General features: G+C 39.7%; 1 protein-coding gene across 6 annotated transcripts; it reads left to right on the forward strand.

Moving 5' to 3' along the window:
* Positions 1 to 7823: 7823 nt before the first annotated feature.
* On the forward strand, positions 7824 to 21115 carry LOC109808401 (pentatricopeptide repeat-containing protein At1g71490). Of its 6 annotated transcripts, none has more exons than XM_083068094.1 (3): positions 7824 to 8476; positions 8522 to 9418; positions 9564 to 21115. In XM_083068094.1, exon 3 carries the CDS (start codon positions 18430 to 18432, stop codon positions 20377 to 20379), a length of 1950 nt encoding a protein of 649 aa, XP_082924220.1. In that variant the 5' UTR covers positions 7824 to 8476; positions 8522 to 9418; positions 9564 to 18429; the 3' UTR covers positions 20380 to 21115. The 6 variants fall into 6 exon arrangements, 5 of the variants coding, with proteins under 5 accessions (XP_082924220.1, XP_082924218.1, XP_082924219.1 ...); XM_083068096.1 differs by having other exon boundaries at positions 7834 to 8476; positions 9564 to 18085; XR_014431399.1 differs by lacking the exon at positions 8522 to 9418 and having other exon boundaries at positions 20246 to 20386.
* The last annotated feature ends 298 nt before the right edge of the window (positions 21116 to 21413 follow it).

Consider the following 21413-nt stretch of genomic DNA (forward strand, 5'->3'; position numbering starts at 1 on the left):
CTCCAACTCCCTAATCATCATAGCCGACATGTGAATGGATTTCCTACTCAATGCATCAGCTACCACATTCGCCTTTCCAGGATGATACATCAACTGGAAATCGAAGTCCTTTAGAAATTTCATCCACCTCCTCTGCCTCATATTCAACTCTTTCTGATCAAACAGATATTTCAAACTCTTGTGATCACTGTATACACTGAATCTCGCACCATACAGATAGTGCCTCCACGACTTCAAGGCAAATACCACAGCTGCAAGCTCCAAATCATGAGTAGGATAATTTCTCTCATGGGTCTTCAGTTGCCTCGAAGCATATGACACTACTCTCCCTCCCTGCATCAACACACAACCTAACCCCTGGTGAGAAGCATCACAGAACACATCAAAATGCTCACCAGTGTTAGGTAACACCAAAACTGGAGAAGTGGTCAACCGTCTCTTTAGCTCCTGAAAACTTTGCTCACAAGCGTCCGTCCAAACAAAAGGTTGATCTTTTCGAGTCAGTTGAGTCAAAGGCATTACTATTCGAGAAAAACCCTCAATGAACCTCCGATAGTAACCTGCCAACCCAAGAAAACTCCTAATCTCTGTAGCAGTCATCGGACGCTCCCACTGAATCACAGCCTCCACCTTGGCTGGATCTACTACAATCCCCTCTGCCGATATCACATGCCCCAAAAATCTCACCTCGGACAACCAAAACTCACACTTGGACAGTTTGGCATACAACTGTCTCTCTCTTAACACCTCCAAAACCGACCTCAAATGCTCACGGTGATCCTCCAATGATCTAGAATACACCAAAATATCATCAATGAAGACCACCACAAATCTGTCCAAGAACGGTCTAAAGATCCTGTTCATGTAATCCATGAACACTGCTGGAGCATTAGTGACACCAAAAGGCATCACCACATATTCATAGTGACCATACCTAGTCCTAAAGGCAGTCTTCGGTATGTCACTCTCCTTCACCCTAATTTGGTGATATCCGGATCTCAAATCAATCTTTGAAAACACTGAAGCTCCCCTCAGCTGATCCATCAAATCATCAATCCTCGGAAGGGGATATTTATTCTTTATCGTTAATTTATTCAGCTGCCGATAATCAACACACAAACGGGCCCCACCATCTTTCTTCTTCACTAATAGTACCGGAGCACCCCAAGGAGAAACACTGGGCCTCACCATCTGTTTCTCCAACAAATCCTCAATCTGTGTCTTCAGCTCTACCAACTCAGCTGGAGCCATCCTATAAGGAGCCACTGATACCGGTCCTGCACCTGGTACCAGATCAATGCTAAACTCAACATCACGCCTGGGTGGCAATCCTGGCACATCATCTGGAAACACCTCAGGAAATTCACTGACAATCTCGATCCCAGCGATAGCTCTCTCTGTCTCAATACTCAAAGCTGCAAACAACATGAAGCACTCAGCTCCATCCCTCATCAACTGCTCAGCCTGACCCGCTGATACCAACACCTCATCCTCCAACTGAGGAAACATCAACTCTCTCCGAGCACAATCTATAAGGATGTGATGGGCAGATAACCAATCCATCCCTAAGATTATGTCGATATCCACCATGGGCAACACAATCAGGTTCACTCGAAACCTCCTACCAGACACCTCTATCGGGCATCTCACACACATCTCCGACGTCACCACAGAAACTGAAGCCGGAGTAGACACAAACAAATCAACATGCAAGGAAGATACTGACAAACCCAATCTCTTCACACAATCAACAAAAATAAAAGAATGCGTGGCACCAGAATCGAATAAAAATAAAACATCCTCACCTGCTGCCTTCCCCTTTCCCTTCACTAAGTCTGATGAAGTGGAAGCCTCTGCACCTGACAATGCAAACACTCTCCCCGCAGCTGTAGATCTGGGTGGCCTCGGGGCACTCCTAGATGAAGTCGGCGGTGTCTGACAATCTCTAGAGATGTGGCCTGGCCTACCACATCTGAAGCAAACATTCCCCGGAAGGGAACAATCTCTAACCATATGTGCTCCTCCACATCGGTAGCACCGCACTGACTGTGCTTCGCCCTGAGGAGTAGCAGGTCGAGGTCCCCTACTAACAGCTCCTCTCTGAGACTGTACAGGTCTGTCATAGGGTCCCCTCTGCTAGCCTCCCCTCCTGGACCCAGATGATCCCTCTTGAACTCTAGCAACCTTACCGCTACTACCACCACCCTCCAAACTCTCAACAGTCTTTGCCTTCTCAACCAAGGCAGGAAACTCCACTATGGACATGGGGACTATAACCCTCTTCAGCTCGTGCCTCAATCCCTCTGCAAACTTTCTACATCTCCAAGCCTCAGATATGGCCTGAGAGTAGAAACGAGCTAGATGCTCAAACCTCATAGCATACTCAGAAACAGACAAGCTCCCCTGATGTAATCTCATGAACTCTGCCTCCTTAGCGTATGTAACGCTATCCGGGAAATATTTCTCCAAAAAGACCCTCCTAAAGCAATCCCAATCAACAGGCACACCCCTGCTCTCTAACATCTGCCTGGTGCCTCTCCACCAGTACTCAGCCTCGCCCCCCAGCATGTAAACTGCATAAGCCAACTTTCTCTCATAAGAAGATCCTAAAACACTAAAGATCTTCTCCATATCCCTCAACCACTAATCCGCCACATCAGGATCTGAATCCCCTCTGAACTGAGGAGGCTGACATCCCCTGAACTCTGCTAAATCTCTCCCCTCCTGAGAGACCATCGGTCTAGCTGCCTCAGCCGCAGCTCTACCTGCCTCCATATGAGCAAAGTGAGCACTCTGCTGCTGCATCGCCATGGCCATCATCTCCATGGCCCTAGCAATCTGGTCATACTGGGGTCTCACCATACTACAAGAATTCAAACATCCTATTAGTAACATAATACCCCTCACAATTCACCAAAGGCTAGCACATATCAGAGATATGACACAACAGAAACCTAGAAGGATCACTCCCCACAAAGTATCCTAAAAGACTCGACCGGCTCTGATACCATAAAAGTGTAACGACCCGCCACGGTCTCTACACTTAGTGGAATCGCACTACAACTAGTTAACTAAGAGAATATTAAACTGGATAACACATACATACAGGCATAAATATAAAGATCGAAATAATTAAGTTTCTGTATATAAAATATAGCACCATATATGTACAGTCATCCCAAAATATTCCTTAGTGCCGGTCAAGCACTGACAAAAAAAAATGTTACCCAGAATGATAACTCAAAACACGAGACTCAGCTCCTCGTCTCACAACGATCATCTCTACTCCCAAGCTATCTCTGACCTGCTCTCATACCAAGTATGATCATCGCAGTTCCACCACATGGAAAATAAAAGGGTAAGCTAGAATTCAAAGATCAATAATACAAGTACAAAATAAAAATCTATATTACACATGCATCCCAAATCCTGTCCCTAAGGAACCTTTCATCTCAATCAATCATTCATTCATCAAACATGAAGTCAAACACCACACTTCATCATATTAATAATCATGCAATGAATGCAACTCATGACAGATATGCATACATATCAATCATCTAATGCGTTGTCACGCATACACCTAGGAGATCTCCATAACAATAGAGCTGTACAAGTGACATTCCATCCTACCGAAACCACCCCAACCGTTTTCACGCCCAATGCGCCCGCTCGGTCACAGCTAAACAAGATATATAATCCTCACTCGGGTTTACTCGGATGATGTCACTTACACACTTGGAAGTCCAGATCCACCGTCAGGTATAGCACAGCTGGGTACGGGCTTACCACGACCTTGGCATGCATTAACCAAGTCAATTGTGGAGTTCGCCCACCGACTATCCGCAAGGATCCACGCACCTTCCCGAGTACTTGGTTAAGGGAATAACCCTCAACCTCATACCCCGCTCCAACACTAGTTAAGGACTTAGAGGAGACTCACCCAACCCAGTGGCCTATCTGAGCACCACTCTCCCAAATCCAGTGGCCTCCCAGAGCACCACTCTCACATATCAGTGACCTATCCAAGAACCACTCTCAAGAGACTCTATGTGAGCTCTTCCAGTTCGAAAATATTTTTCCTCTCCTCAAGTCCTAGGCTAGACTTCAACTTTAAACATGCACACCTCACCATACATCATATATCATACATACATGATCTTAAACTTCAACTTTAAACATGCATAAGCATCAATTCATTCATAAATATATTCAAGCACAGTGTCGTCAACTCGCGCCTGGCCTAACACCAACCCAAGAGCTCTAAGCTCTTCCACGCCTGACACGCTCAACCTGCGCCCGGCCTAGAACTATTCAGAGAGTTCAAAACTCTCATCCAAACTAACAAATTCAGCCACATGCAAACAATCTAGCTTCCCTTACCTGAAGATTGGCTCAGATAGCCAAAGACTGAACAAAAGTAGAATTTCTCCTCGAGGCTCAACTCGAAACTTCAATCCTCCCAAAACAAGCTTTCTAATATGAATTTCAAGAAAAGACAGAAGGAGTTATTGATCTAGAGGAGAAAAGGAGTTAAACAGAGAAATTTGGGAGAGAAAGGAGCTCACTGACCCAGAGACCTTCTCTCTAAAACTTCTCTCTAGAACCAGAACTCCTCACGGCCCCCCCTCACCCCTATTTATAGGCAATCCGGAGTGGCCAGAACGGCCCGTACCGATACCAGAACGGCCCGTTCTGAACTCCCAAATCACGCACAAAATCCACGCCCACAACGGCCCGTTCTGAAAACAGAACGGCCCGTTCCGGGACTCATCCGGAACGGCCCGTTCTCCCTCAGGAACAGCCCGTTCTCCCTCCGGAACGGCCCATTCTCCCTCTGGAAAGGCCCGTTCTCCTTCCTAGAACGGCCCGTTCTCCTTGCCGGAACGGCCCGTTCTCAACTACAATATGTAGTTCAATTCAGTAGTGTGGAACGGCCCGTTCCAGTTTGGGAACGGCCCGTTCTGGCTACCGAATCAGCCTTTTTTTTTTTTTACAATGTTACAAGTTCCACTAACGTGGGTTTCTTAGAGACAAAGCAAACCCACCTTGTGTTCAATAATTAAATCATTAATTAGATTCACAAATCCTTTTCCTCCCGTCCCCCTACAGTTCCAACTCAATATATTCATAAGGAAAGGTTTGAGGGTTGAGATCTTGATATCCCGGAAGTGTCTTTGTCTTCACCGACCTGCATATCTTGTCCTTGGCAATTCCTAAAGGCATTTCCTGGGTCAAAATGATGTCTTAATTTTGCTGCAAATTCCATTGTTTGTGTATCCGGTTGTACCACGTGTTTAGATAAGTCATCCCCTATTCGCCACACATCATGATTCATTTCGGATGCATATCTAAAACCAGCCATCACCTTTTCCGTGTTATGGGCTTCGCGTTTTGCATGGGAAGCCCATGCAGAATTGGCTTCGTGCACTTCATGCGGCCTAGAAGAGTCCTCCTTGTTTATCAGATTTTTGCCTTCGTGATCTTTATTACTAATGGCCTGACCATTCTTGAAATTTGAAGCCTCTCGTTTTTTTGGTTGTTGTGGATTCTTTCCACCCTTCATATTCCTTATTGTAGTGACTGTTTTATTGGGAACAGATTGGTCCTTCTCAACATTGATATTTTGAATGTTAAACTCTTTATGTTGTGGCAATCTAGATCCAGATAACATCAAATTATTTCTAGACAAAATATTTGATATTGGCAGATTTTCCTCCTTATTTTTTTCAGCTCTCGTCAATTGCGCATTTCTCGGTCGTTGCTGTTTTCTATTTCTCCTCACAATCATCCAGGGGCCATATTGATCTGTTGAATCTTGGATTTCTGGAGAGGGAATATCCTCTACACCATTCTATTGCACCGAATCAGAGTTCTGCAATGGTTCATCGTTCTTCGTAGGATCTTCAGCTACCATGTTGATAGGAACGCCATCGACCTCCATGTGGTTCTTCCCTTGTTTCTCCCCCATGGCTTGGCTTATGTGGACCTGGTTTGACACACACCGAGATTGCTTATGTCCATACCTTCCGCACTTGAAACAGATTGAGTGAAGTCCCTCGTATTCTAGTTTGAGGATATACCCTAAAACATCGATTTGGGATACAAGTTTCTTCTGTAGGTCAATCTCTACACAAATTCTTTCAAACTTCCCACGTGATTGTATCGACGTCAATTTGTCAATCTTCAGCATTGTACCAAGTTTATTACCCACCCTCCAGAGGAACCTATCATTGAATAACTCAATGAGCCCGGGTATTCGAATCCATGTAGCTATCTTACGAGTTTGTTTAGCTGTAACCATGAAGAAAGGCTTCCATCTTTGCACCACGATGTAGTGATCCACTATTAGCCACGGGCCTTCAAATAAGGCATGTTTGTAGTCCTCTTCAGAAGTGAATTACACCAAATAATGATCCTCAGACATATCAATCAACCTGACCACTCCGGTTCTAGCCCATTCGCGTTGCACTTTATTATCTAACATTCGGAACGCAACCCTCTTCCCCAAAACATGAATTTCAAGAGAATTTTTCCAAGGTGCACACCATTCTTCAAATTCTTCTTGAGTAACATGGATCTTGGGACAAGGATCCAACTCGATTCATCTCTAACAACCTCCTTCTCATGGTAGACCGCATCTTCAGGGTTCTCCATCTCTTTAATCAGGCTATTGAAATTAGTAAATATCTTCCCTCCATCAGAGGAGAGAAGGCTCTCCTTATAGGATTTGGACTGGTTACAGAGAACAGCGTTTGTATCATCATCCTTCATGCCTCCCTCCAAAACCACGCCCTCCATACACACCCACTCTTTAGTTTTCACCTTTTTCATACTCCGTAGGGAAGGTTCGTCATCAGGAGAACCTTCCTCCTCCAAAACCCTAACAGAGCCCATCGATTTTTGCACGAATGTTACTCTTTAGTTAATCTGTGTTTCTATATTTTATTTGATAAAAATATTTAAAAATTATTAATATTTGTTTTAAATATGTATAACTTTGATTCCCATTAAAAATATATTATAAGTTATAATTTTTATTTGTATATTAAAAGTATTATTTATCTAATTGCTTAAGTGATTTTTTTTGCCAGTTCATCTAGTAACACATTAATATTGTTATACTGCATCGTCATCGTTTTTAACAACACATTATTCCTATTATTAGCTAAAAAGTTATTTCAACATCTTTTTTTTTCTATCATTATTATTAAAATTAATATATTTTTGGTAAATATTATTAAAATTAATATATATATATATATTAAAAAATAATCTTTAAAAATAACTTTATTTCATAATTTAAATTATTCAAAATATATTTAATATAAATTTCAATTACAATATAATTTATATATTTTTAAAAATATTATAAATTTTTATTATATAAAAGTAAATATTATCCTAAATATACTTTTTTTTTTAAATTATGAAAAAAGTGGATAAAAGTAAAGGTACTGTAAAACACAACACCTAGTACTTTAGAGCATCTATAATGAGAGTTGCTTATAAGCAACTCCCAACCACTTTAAATGAGTCTCACTGTGCCACGTCACTCATAAGCAACTCATACTATATTTTTACAACTTTTGCTCCAATAAAAATTGTTTATAAGCACCTCAACTTTTTTACAACTCATACTACACTTTTTGACACCTCATATTATATTTTATAATAAATTTTTATAAAATTAATTATTATGAATAATATATAAATGTGAATAACTAATAATTAAAACAAATTACATAATTAAAAAATTTCAATAATAAAAAATATTATATAATAAAAAATATATCAAAAATTTTAATAATAATAAAAATTACATAATAAAAAAATACCAAAAATTTCACTCTCCCTTCACTCTCTATTCACTCTCTCTTCTCCGTTCAAAAGCCCACCACGGCCCAACGTGGACCCGCAATCGCACCCCGCGCTCAGGTTCTCCAACATTCCCAAATCGAAACCGCGGCCGGTAACCGCCATCCCCGAAAACGTCAAAATCAGAGACGACGGCCTCTCCTACCTCATTGACGGTGCCCCGTTCGAGTTCAAGTACAGCTACACAGAAACCCCCAAAGCCAAACCGATCAAAATTCGCGAAGCTCCGTTCGTGCCGTTCGGACCCACCACCACGTCGCGGCTGTGGACGGGGCGGGCGCCGCTGCCGCCCAGCAAGAAGAAGCTGAAGGAGTTCGACTCGTTCGTGCTTTCGCCGCCGCAGAAGAAGGGGGTTAAGCCGGTTCAGTCGCCGGGGTAGTTTTTGTCGGGGTCATGCTGAGTCCATTTTATTTCATGCCAATCAGTTCTTCAGGGTCTTAAAAAAAATTCCTCGGGGAACTGGCAATAATTGCTTCAACAATTTTTAATTTAATGTTGAAACCGAAAGTATGTGGAAATATTTTTAAGTCTCTAGAGGCATCTTTCAGTTTAATTCAACATAACCATGCTTCAGTAATTCGTTCTATAGCGATTCAAGGTAAGTCCTTATTCCTTCTTTTCCCTCTTTGTTTCTGTTTTTCAGTATAAAGTTTGTACCTTTGGATGCATTGGATTGTTTTGGATATGGAGAAGAGTATATACACTTTTCTTACTGTGCACCGTTGGGAGTCACTGAACTTTATGAAATATAGGTTGGCTTCCCTTAGGCCTGTCCATGGAAGGTTGGCTTTGAGATTTCTCAATTGGGTCATAAAGCAACCCAATTTGGAGCTCAATAATGCTACTTATATAATATGCACTACTACCCACATACTTGTTAGAGCTAGAATGTACAGTTTTGCCAAAACAACTTTGAAGCATTTGTTGCAACTGCCCATTGGATTGAACTCTGTTTTTATTGAACTCTGTTTTTAGTGCCTTGATGGAGACTTACCGCATTTGCAACTCAAACCCGGCTGTTTTTGACCTCCTGATTAGGGTTTGTTTGAGGGACAGGATGGTTGGAGATGCTGTGCAGACTTTCTACTTGATGGGGTTCCGGGGACTGAAGCCGTCTGTATATACGTGTAACATGGTATTAGGTTCCCTTGTGAAGGAGCAGAAAGTTGAGCTGTTTTGGTCTTTTTTCAAAGGAATGCTTGCCAAGGGGATTTGTCCTAATGTTGCTACATTCAACATGATGTTAAATGCTTTGTGTGAACAAGGGAAGTTTAAAAATGCTGGCATTCTCTTGAGGAAAATGGAAGAAAGTGGTGTTTATCCAACGGCGGTCACTTACAATACTTTGCTTAATTGGTATTGCAAGAAAGGAAGGTACAAAACAGCGTCTGAGCTGATTGAATGCATGGCATCTAAGGGAATTGCGGCAGATGTTTGTACATATAATGTGTTGATAGATAATTTGTGCAGGGAAATCAGGAGTGCAAAAGGTTATTTATTGTTGAAAAGGATGAGAAGAAATATGGTGTATCCTAATGAGGTAACTTATAATACTCTTATTAATGGGTTTGTTAAGGAGGGGAAGATTGAAGTTGCTGCAAAAGGTTTTGAAGAGATGTCATTATTTAATTTGTTACCCAACAATATCACTTACAATACTTTGATTGCTGGGCATTGTTGTACAGGAAACATTGGGGAGGCATTGAGACTAATGGATGTTATGGTATCATATGGTTTGAAACCAAATGAAGACATATGGGGATCTTTTAAATGGGTTATCCAAGCATTCTGAGTTTGGACTGGTTTCCAGAATTCTTGAGAGAATGAGAATGGATGGGGTGAGAGTTGGCCATATTATTTATACAGGAATGATTGATGGGTTGTGTAAGAATGGAATGCTTGAAGAAGATGTGAAGTTGCTAGATGATATGTTAAAAGTTTCTGTGAATCCTGATGTTGTTACATTTTCAGTGCTCATAAATGGATTTTTCAAGGTGGGGAAGATAAATAATGCGAAGGAGATTATGTGTAAGATGTATAAGACTGGACTTGTGCCAAATAGCATTTTGTATTCAACTTTAATCTACAATTATTGCAAAATGGGATACTTAAAAGAGGCATTAAATGCTTATGCAATTATGAATCGTAGTGGTCATGTGGCTGGTCACTTTACATGTAATGTGTTGGTTGCCACTTTCTGTAGATGCAGGAGACTTGAAGAGGCCAAGTATGTTATGGATCACATGAGCCGGATGGGTCTTGATCCAAATTCTGTTACTTTTGATTGCATTATAAATAGTTATGGAAATTTTGGTGATGCACTCAAAGCATTTTCTATGTTTGATAAAATGAAAAGTTCAGGCCACTTCCCAAGTCAATTCACGAATGGGGGTCTATTGAAAGGACTTTGCATCAGTGGACATATTAATGAAGCCCGGAGATTTTTGTATAGACTTCGAAGCATTCCTAATGTTGTTGACAATGTTATCTTTAACACAATACGCACTTATACATGTAGATTGGGAAATTTATGTGATGCAGTTATTAATGAGATGGTCACAAATGATTTTCTGCCTGACAATTTTACATACACTAATCTTATTGCGGGGCTATGCAAGAAGGGTAAAATAGTTGCTGCACTCCTTTTGTCAGCGAAGGCCATTGAAAAAGGATTATTATCTCCAAATTTTGCCATGTACACTAGTTTAGTTGATGGTCTTCTCAAGAATGGACATTCAAGAGCAGCTTTTTATATTTTTGAAGAAATGCTGAACAAAGGTGTGGACCCTGTTACTGTAGCATTCAATGTGTTTATAGATCAATACTCTAGGAAAGGGAAAATTTTGAAGGTCAATGACATTCTTTCAACAATGAAGAGTAGAAATTTAAGCTTTAATTTGGCTACTTACAACATCCTGTTACATGGATATGCAAAGAGGCATGCCATGGCAAGATGTTTTATGCTGTTCAAAGACATGATCAGGCATGGTTTTGTGCCAGATAAGATTTAATGGCACGCTCTTATTCTTGGGTATTGCGAGTCCAAGTCATTTGATGTTGCTGTCAAATTTTAAGATGGATAACATTGGAAGGTTTTGATGGAGTCTCTCCTTCTATGGTTGATGATGGTGTGTTGAAGGGAGACACCTTGCCCATGATCTAGGCTCACCAAAGGTTAGACAAAAGGGAGGTTTATGGTGAAAAAGGAAGCTAGGCGTGAGATAGTGTTGAATGGCGGAAGTGTATGGTGAAAGGTGTATGGTTGCTCAAGGTTGGCTCACTCCAAGTGTAGGTGAAGGCCACTCTAGGGTTTCACTCTCCAAGGGTGGAGAATGAAGGGGGTTAGCCGAAGTTAACCTAGTGACTAAGGAAGAGATGTTGAGGCATAAAATGCTCACTCAAAATCTATATAATTCAAAGTATTTACAAGGTGCGGTGCATTGGGTATTTATAGGAGGGGAGACATCTAGGGTTGCATTTGGAGTAGGCAAATGCACTCCAAATGAAATACAAATGAACCTTAGATGCAACTTGGTGGCCAAGGATGGAATCTTTGGGTTTAGATTGGCTATATCTAGGTGCATGATAAGACCATGCAACCTTTGCCCTCCACTTGGGCCTAAGCCTTTCTAACACAAAATATAGACCCAATAACACCAAAAACATGTGTCACCCTCTAATTAACACCCTAGCCCAAAATTAAAAACCCTAATCATCTAGAGCACCCCAAAATACAAGGGTAAAATGGGAAATACAAGTAAAATAAATTCTAAGACTAAAATGCCCCAAGATACAAGGGTAAAATTTGGAATAAAGCAATAAAATTCTATACTACTCAAATTGGTCATAGCCATGAACCATGTGATAGGTTTCACATGAAGTACCAAGGATGGTCCTCCATCATCCCCTCCTTCTTGAGAAGGATTTGTCTTCAAATCTTTAAGTTCTTCCATTCCATTGATCCTTCAAAAGATGTGAAACCACAATTTAGGGAAGTAAAAATACTAAAACTTAGCTATGCAATCCTTAAGTACAAAATTTGTTGAATGAAAGTGTTAGGGTCATCGGGGAAAGCCAAAAGGCATAACCATATAAGAAAATTTTCAAAAGTTGTGGTGACCCCATGTAATTCATTCATCAAATTGTCTATCTTAGGGATTGGGTGCCTATACTTTATTGATGGCTTTCTAAATTGGTGCGCATCCTCTATTGCCATCTTTCTTTGGCACCAAAAGAATGAGGATGTCACAAGGGTTAAGGTTCTCTTGAACCTATCCCTTTGTCTTCAAAGGAAAATTCTTTTTTTTTCTTTTCTTTTCTTTTTGCTTTTGTTTTTGCTTTTCTCCTCCTCATCTTTCTTAGCTTTTAATTTGAGTTGGTCCTCATTCACTTGAGAAGGTGATAGAGGACACCACACAAATTTCTTTCCCAAGTGTTGGAAACTTATTTTATTGGTGAGGCTATCATGAATTGTTTGCTTGTCAAATTGCCATGGCCTCCCAAGTTATACATGACTAACCTTCAATGACATTATGTCACACAAAACTTCTTCTTTATAATTGCCAATGGAGATTGGTATGCTTGCTTGTTGGTTAACTACAATACCTCTCTCCTCATTGATCCATTGCATTCTATAAGGTTTAGGATGAGGTTTTGTAGTCAAAGCTAGCTTATCAACCAATCTAGTGCTACAACAATTTGAAGTAGACCCATTATCTACAATGAGAGAACAAGTGTTTTCTAAGACCTTGCATTTTGTTTGGAACAAGTTCTCTCTTTGTGATTGGTCAATTTCACTAGATTGATTGTTAAGGAGTCTTCTAACCAACAATAAGTCTCCTTCACAAGGAAAGATTTCTTCCTCGGATTCTAAAACTTCTTCTTCATCACTTGAAGATGAGGAAGTAGCTTCATCAAGGCTACTATAGTGATCTTGGCCCTTTAAAAGCATGGTTTTCTTGGTGGGACATTGTGAAGCAATATGCCCACAGCCAAGACACTTGAAACACTTGATGTCACTTGTTTTAGTGTCTTTGGAAGATGCCTTAAAAGATGGTTTTTCTTTTTCTTCATTGGGAGAAGGTTGGGAAGAGTGGCCCTCCTTCTTAAAACTCTTGGAATAAGAGGGAGTGGCATCTTTTCGAAAAGGTTTTCTTGTAAGTTGATGTTCCACTCTTGAACAAAGTTGAACTAGTTCATTCAAATCCCTATAAGGTAAAAGTTCAACTTTGTCTCTTATTTTAAGATTAAGACCACTTTGAAATCTAGAGATTGTGGTCCTCTCTTCCTCCCTAATCTCAGCCCTCATCATGAGCAACTCCATAGATTGCCTATATTCTTCCACACTAGAGGACCTTTGTTTTAATCTTTGAAGCTTATCCATAAGCTCTCGGTCATAGTATGGAGGAATATGCCTCCTTCTTAAGGCACTACGGAGCTCATTCCAATATTGAATTGGAGGCTCATGGTTTATTCTTCTTTCTTTTTCTAAGGAGGTCCACCAATACATGGCATGCCCTTGGAAGCTAAGGGTTGCCAAAGAAACCTTTCTCTCTTCACTCACTCCATGGCAAGAAAATAGTTGTTCTACTTTCATTTCCCAATCCAAATAAGTTTCAACATTGTCTTTGCCATGAAATAGGGGAAGAGGGATGTGGGGTTCCCTATTGGAAGACTCCCTATGTCTATGTTGCCTTGGGAGTCTTTGATAGTAATCATCATTGTGATGACTACTATAGAAGATATCACTTAGAGGTTGGGTATGATGCCCTTCCTCCTCATGAACACTTGAATGAAACATATGCCCCTTACCTTTTGAGGATTTAGGAGAAGTGACTCTTGGTTTTGAACCACTAGTCTCTCCTCCCACAACTAGTCTTTCAAGCAACCTTTTTATTTCCTCATTATTTTTTTCAAACTCTTTTTCTTTTCTTCTCAACTCTTCCTCTCTTTTTATATTTTCCTCTTCTTTTTTTCTTAGGTACTCTTTTAGTTGCCTAAGTTCATCCCTAACACTAGACCTAGTACTACAAGAGTTATAACCATGTACACTAGAATGATCACTCATCTTTGATCAAGAAAAGGTTTTCACAAAGTTGTTTTCAAAAAGGTTTGAAAAAAGATTTTCACAAAGAGTGAGTGATAAAAGGGTTTTCACAAAAAGGTTTTTCAAAGTGCAAGATAGGTAGGAAATGCCTAAGTGTATAAAGTGAACTTTCAAAGGGAGGTGGACTACAAAGAATCACTTAATAACCAAGTCTTATCAAGTAAAAATCACTAAGCCTTTTCCACATTTCTTACAAAATAATTTGGCACAACAATAGTGTGTGTGTGCACGTTACCCCTAGTAGGCAAAAGTAAGCCTTCTAAACGGAATTGGAGACAAAGATAATACCCTAAACAATTATACTACCAAAAGCTATAAAACATGCAAAAGGAAAGTACTTAAAACATACTCTAGTCGAAGTCCTAAGTGAAGGTTTTCAAATCACCTTCAACTACATGAATTAAAACCAAAATGAAGAGGTTTAGAAATGGCCAATTACAAACCAAAAATGAATGAAACCAAGGCCCAAAACACAAGAGGCCGAAAAAGAAAATCAAGCAAAGAACAATATGAAAACTCAAAAATTCAAGGTCTTCAAACTCCTCCACTTGGGTTCCTTCACAAAGAGCAAACTTGTTAGTCCTCTCCAAGTGTTTAGACACTCCTTTTGGTGTGGTGTCAATCCCTCCAAAGGCTAGGTTTGGATTCGGTTCACTCCTCCACTCAAATCCACCAAAGGTGTGCTAGTTTGCTAGATAGGTTCTTCACCTACAAACAAAATGAAACCAACCCAAAGAGCAAGAGTCCAACAAATAAAAACTAAAAAGGCACAATTAGGAAAGGCTAAACTCAGAGAGAATTGATTGAGACAAAACAAAAGAGGCCAAAGAAAAGACAAACTAAAATTAAGACACAATTAAAAAGGAAGCACACAAAAGAGTATTCCTAGAAAGGCACTAGAATGGATTAGTGTTTAAGCCCACTTGATTAAGTCTTTTATGAATTTTGGTCCAGCCACTTTTAAGGTCTCAAAAATAGGTTCCAAATGTCACAAGTCCAACTCCCAAATGCATAGGTAAAGGTCCAAGTCCACAAGTCTAGCAACAAGTCCTTTTTGGTCCAAAAGAATTTTTTTGATACTTTTTTTTTGTTCTATTTTCACGTCAATTTTTTTTTTGATGTTCCTTGGGTCCACTTTCTTTTCTTTAATGTTCAGCCCATTGTTGCTTAGGTTTTGCACTTGTGGGTGGTGAAAATTAGGTCAAGTTTAGGAGAAAGAGATGAGGACAAGTGGTGGTTTCTTAGAGGTGCTTTAGGGAATCTTTTTAGTGGAATTGGTTTTGTACTATTTAGGACAATTTGTTTTGTACTAAATTTTCAGCACACCTCTTAGATTCTTTTAGGGTTATCAATCATCAAATATAGACCATCACAAGTGGGAATGCAAGGGAAAAGTGGGCAGCAATTTATATGCATGTGCAAGGAAGCATTTTACACATGGAAACTCAAAAAAATTCAAGGAACATGCTAGAACTAAGTAGCATGCATGAATGACCCCTAGAAAGCTTCTATATGTCACGCCTACTATTATGGTATTTTTGACTCATGCATTCATGCAAAGTGTTTGGCACATACATGGAATTTTTTTGTAGACAAAATATAGGAAACATAAAATGACAAAACTTAGGTGGATTCAAAAATCAAAAGCATGTTCATAGCATGTTCTTCATGTTCATGTGAGACTCAACCTAAAAATTAGAAAAGCATGGCAAATACCTAACAATGGAAACCTAAAATGTTCAAGGAAGGTTCACAAGGAACAAGAATATGAACCCAAAGCATTCGGCCATACAAAGAAAGGCAATATAGAAGACAAAGACCGAATGGAAAGAAAAAGATAAGAAGACAAGGAAGACAAAGTTTTTACCCTTGATGAACCTTGGCTCTAGATACCACTTGATGGCATCCTAACTTGCATGAACTTGAGATGATCAACAAAGAATAGGACGCTTTCTCCAAGGATCAAGCTCTTCAAAGGTGGCACAAGGTTTTAGGGTGGATGATGATGGAATGAACGAAAATGGAGGTTAGGTAGAAGGTGTTTGAGAAAATGCTTGAGAAGGGTACTAATGGAAATCTAATCCCCAAGGATCCATTTGGAAGAGGTAAGACCAAGAAGGGTGAAGGGTGATCCAAGGATGCTCACACTTGAAGACCATTGGGCTTTTAACTAGGTCCATGGTTAGGAGGCTAGAGGAGGCTTCTAGAGAGGAGGTGCTTCTTAGACCTATGCTCAATATGAGTATTGAGTATGATTCCTCTTGTTAGTCTCATAGTCTCTATTGTAAATACATTGTATAGTTTGATTTCTTGTACCTTGTATATAGTAGATACTTGCATAGGTGTATTTTTGCCTTTGTATTTGTGAGGCACTTTATTTCCTTTTTAGTAGCTATTGTATATTGTTTCTAGGGTAGGTTACTTGGGCACTTTGACTTCATTTAACCTAACCTAGAAATACATTCTTTTCTTAGTTTTCTAGTAGTAGGATTGGGAGTGGCATTAGCAAGCTAGAGAGTGCAATTAGCAAGCTAGAGAGTGTTACTAGCAATTTAGCCAAAAGGTGGTCCTGGGCTAAAATTTACATATTGGACTCATTTTACTCCTAATTTTTCATAGATTTGATTTAGCTAGGTTCCATTCACATTGGATGAACCTAATTAAACCAAATTATCAATTTCAAAACCGGTTGGAGTAAATTAAGTCCAAAGAGCCGCCCACCTAGATGTGTTCACACTTGTGTTCACACTTGGCCAAATAGCTTGGTTCTTCTCAAGCTTGGAAGCTTGAAGCACAAGCTTCTCCTTAGCTAGCTTACCAAGCAAGCTAAGTGAGGAGCTTGCTCTCCAAGCCTCTAGACCATGGGTGGTTAGCTAGACCTTACCATGGTTCCTAGTGAACCATGGTTAAGACTAGCTTACTCTCTAAGCTTCCTACTCCTATATTTTCGTTTTTCCCTCTTTGTAAAACACTTTTGATGTATTGAGAATTCATTTTCTGAAATTGAGTTCAGATTTTCTCTCTTCCAAAAGTCCCTAAACTTCTTTGAGTGAATCCAATTCTCTTATCCCTTCCATAGAAGAGTGTGGTGAGAATTGAAGGGGCTTATCTCTTCTTCAAGGAGTGGCGCCTCTTGGGAGAGTTTCTCCACCAACCGTGGTGGTCTTAAGGCCTCCTCCTCCATAGGAGACCTTAACCAAGCATAGGAAGAATCAAGGAGTTCAAGATCTAGGGAGGAGCTTGAAGGAAACTCAACATTAATCCGGGTTTCCAAGCAAGTTTCCATCATTTGGTATCAAGAGCTAGGTCTCCTTGGTAAATTCGTTCTTAAGCTTCTTTGTCTTGTTTTGTTTGGTTCAATCTATGTTAATGTGTCTAAACTGTTCCTACATGTATTTCCTTTTTGTGTCTTGAGTTTGTGTGCCTTGAGTGGTGTAGACCCCTAAAATTGTCCGGGTCGGAAATAAGACTCGAAGACTCTCAAAGATCAAAGGAAAGTCAGCCAGAAGGACTCCCAGAAGACCATAGGATGACTATCTGTAGGTTTAGAGGTCTTAGAGTAGCCAAAAATAAGAAAGTGGGAGGTTTGGAGCTCAATACGGCCTCCTTGGAGTTCAGTACGGCCGTATTGCACATTTTGTACTACAATACGGCCGTACTGAAACCAATACGGCCGTATTGAAGTTTCTGTATTTCAATACGGTCGTACTGAACTCAATACGGCCGTATTGAAGTACAAAAACTCAATACGGGCCGTATTGACCCCAGGGGCCGTACTGCGCCTCATCCCTATATATAGGACGTCATTTGGACGTCATTTGACACTTTTCCACACTTCTTGGACTCTCTTCTTGAGTATTCTGGGGTTTTTGAGCAGTGTTCTGCCCTAGAATTCTCTCCGAGAGCCGATCCGACGAAGTTCTTGAGTTCTGAGCATTTAGCTTGAGAATTCGAACTAGTCGAAGTGAAATCTTTTTGATTTCCATAGTAAAGATTAATTTTTAGGGAAGGAGCGAGCGAGCGTGTAGTGGGAGGGAGCGCCAAAAAGCCTCCTAACATTTGAATATATAAAAGCACGCTTCAAAGGTTTCTTCTTCAAAATCCTTCCTTTTACTGCTTTCTGATTGTTGCATCGCATGTTTAATTTATTCATCATGTAGATATCTTATTCATAGCCGTTTATAATAAATAGGGGTAATTTAGTAATTTTACACTGTTATTTATGAAATAATCCGTCATAGGGAACCCGAAAGGGGCGCTGTGGGGTGCTAACACCTTCCCCGCACGTAACCGACTCCCTTAGCTTTCAAGGGCATGCAATGTATTGGTGGACCTCTTTGGAAAGAGAAAGACGTCTCCACAATGATCCACCTATCCAATAATGGAATGATCTTAGGAGTGCATTGCGGAGGAGACACATTCCCTCTTACTATGGTAGGGAGCTTATGAATAAACTCCAAAGGCTTCAACAAAGAGATATGTCTGTAGAACTCTATAGACAACAAATGGAGCTTTTAATGATGAGGGCATGCATAAGAGAAGAGGAAGCCACTACAGTAGCCAGATTCTTAAGTGGTCTTAACTTAGAGATTAGAGACCAAGTGGAGCTACTACCCTACAGGGACCTAAATGACTTGGTCCAACTTTGTGTAAGGGTAGAACAACAAATGTTGAGAAAATCTTCTAAAAGAGAAAGCTCCCACTCTAGATCTCTTAGGAAAGACTACTTGGAGGAAGAAAAACCTTTTGAAAAGAAAATTATTTCAGAACCCTCCAAAGAATTGGCTAAAAGGAAAGAGAAAAATAAAGATAAGGATAGAGATCTCATCACTCCACACACTAGCACAAAGACTAGTGATATTAAATGTTTCAAGTGTCTAGGGAGAGGTCACATTGCTTCTCAATGTCCTACAAAGAAAGTTATGATCTTAAGGGGGCATGACACTTATAGTAGTCAAGAAGAGACTACTACCTCCTCTTCTAGTGAGAGTGAGGTTGAAACAAAGCTTCAGAGGTCCAAAGTGGAGCCAATTTATCCTTATGAAGGAGAGCTCCTAATGCTTAGGAGAATCCTTCATAATCAACCTAGTGGTACCCTATCACAACGAGAGAACATCTTTCATACAAGATGTAATATTTTAAATAATGCTTGTTCTCTCATTGTTGATAGTGGTTCATGGTGCAACTGTTGTAGCACTAGGTTGGTTAAAAAGTTGAGTCTAATTACTATGCCACATCCTCAACCTTATCATTTGCAATGGCTTAATAAGGATGGTGACATAGTAGTTAACCAACAAGTGAAGGTCAAGTTTTCCATTGGGAAGTATGAGGACCAAGTTTTATGTGATATAGTACCAATGGAAGCTTGTCATATTTTGTTAGGAAGACCATGGCAATTTGAAAAGAAAACAGTACATGATGGTCTTACTAATGAAATTACCTTCACTCATAAGGAAAAGAAATTTGTGTTTTATCCTCTCTCACCTCAACAAGTGGCTGAGGATCAAACACAAATGAAAATAAAAAGAAAAAGTGAGAAAGTAGGGAAGAGTAAAGAGGAAGAAATATCCTCTAAGGGAGTTATGTCTAAAGAGAATTACTTTGTCAATAAAGAACCTATGAAAACTATTCTCTTTATTCATAAAGACCTTAACTCTTACCCTCACGCTGCCACTAGTCTTGAAGAAGTGATTCACAAATCCATTATTTTTAAAGAAAAAGAATCTCAACTTCAAGATTTTGTGAAGGAGAAGTGGACTTCTTTTAGTTCTACTTCTCATGCTACTTCCTTGGTGGTGCCCAAGGTAGATAGTCTTCCTACCTTAGTTGTGTCAATAATGCACCCAATTTATGGAATATATTATTTGTTGGATATAACATCTGAACCTTCAAGGTTCCTTGTGACAAATTCTTTTCATAACTATCCAACAAATAATATAATCCAAAATTGTTTAGGGAATTTCTTAGTAATATTTTCCTTATTTTTTAGGAAAAGCCTAGCTTACCACATAGGGTACTTTAGGCAAGATATTTTAGTTTTTAGGATTAAGTCTTTAGTGTGCTATAGTTTTAGCTTTAGCACATTTTTAGGATTTAGAAATATACCTAGTCTATGTTTAGGAGAAGATCCTATTCATTATATTAGTAGGTCTAGTATCATAGATTTCTTTAGGTTTCATGAAAGGATTCCTTCTAGGATATTCCTTTCACATTTATTTGTTGAAAATATCACTTCTGATGAATTTCATTATATATTTGTAGGTATGGCCAATAATCATGAGGACCCTCGAGATTTGAGGTCAAATCCTTTTCAAGAGGGAGGGGATGATAGACTATGGCCAAGGCCAAGGAATCCAAGAGGTGATATCATAAAAGAACCAAGAGGAATGGGATGATCTTCAAGACCTTTTCATATGTTTTGTACATAGTTTCTTTTGTATAGGTTATTTTTGCCTTTGTATTTGTAAGGCACTTTATTTCCCTTTTTTAGCTATTATATATTGATTCTAGGGTAGGTTACTTGGACACTTTGACTCCATTTAACCTAACCTAGAAATACATTCTTTTCTTAGTTTTCTAGTAGGAGTGGCATTAGCAAATTAGAAAGTGTCCTTAGTAAGCTAGAGAGTGCTCCTAGCAATTTAGCCAAAGGTGGTCCTAGGCTAAATTTTTCATATTGGACTCATTTTACTCCTAATTTTTCATAGATTTGATTTAGCTAGGTTCCATTCCCATTGAATGAACCTAACTAAACCAAATTAACCATTTTCAAATCAAAAGGAGTAAATTAATTCCAAGAAGCCGCCCACCTTAGAAGTGTGTTCACACTTGTGTTCACACTTGTGTGAACACTTGTGTTCACACTTGGACGAAATTCATGGAGTTTCTTAAGCTTGGAAGCTTGAAGCACAAGCTTCTCCTTGGCTAGCTTACCAAGCAAGCCAAGTGAGAAGCTTGCTCTCCAAGCCTCTTGACCTTGGACGGTTTATCTAGACTCAACCATGGTTCCTAGTGAATCATGGTCAAGACTAGCTTGCTCTCCAAGTTTCCTACTCCTATAAACTTGTAATTCTTTGATTGTAAAACACTTTTGAACATTTGGAGAATAAGAATTCTGATTTTTCTCTCCCACTCAAGAGTCTCAAAACCGAGAGAACTTCCACTCTAGGTTTTCTCTCAAAGTTCTTCTACTTTGAACTTGGTTCCTTAAGCTTCTACCACAAGCTAAGGAGAACCGAACCTCCTTCAAGGTCTTCCACTCCATTGAAGCTTCTTCAAAGGAGATTTCAGAGTTCCTAAGGAGTAAACCTCAAGAAGCATCACGGTCCAAGCATGGAGCTATTGAAGATCAACAATCATCTTCAATCTAGAACCTCCTTCAAGAGTCTCGATCTGCATTGTTTCGAGTTCCCCCAGTTTGACTTAGTTC

The sequence above is a fragment of the Cajanus cajan genome, chromosome 2 (assembly GCF_000230855.2).
Source record: "Cajanus cajan strain Asha chromosome 2, NIPB_CcT2T_4, whole genome shotgun sequence".
NCBI classification, from domain to species: Eukaryota; Viridiplantae; Streptophyta; class Magnoliopsida; order Fabales; family Fabaceae; genus Cajanus; species Cajanus cajan.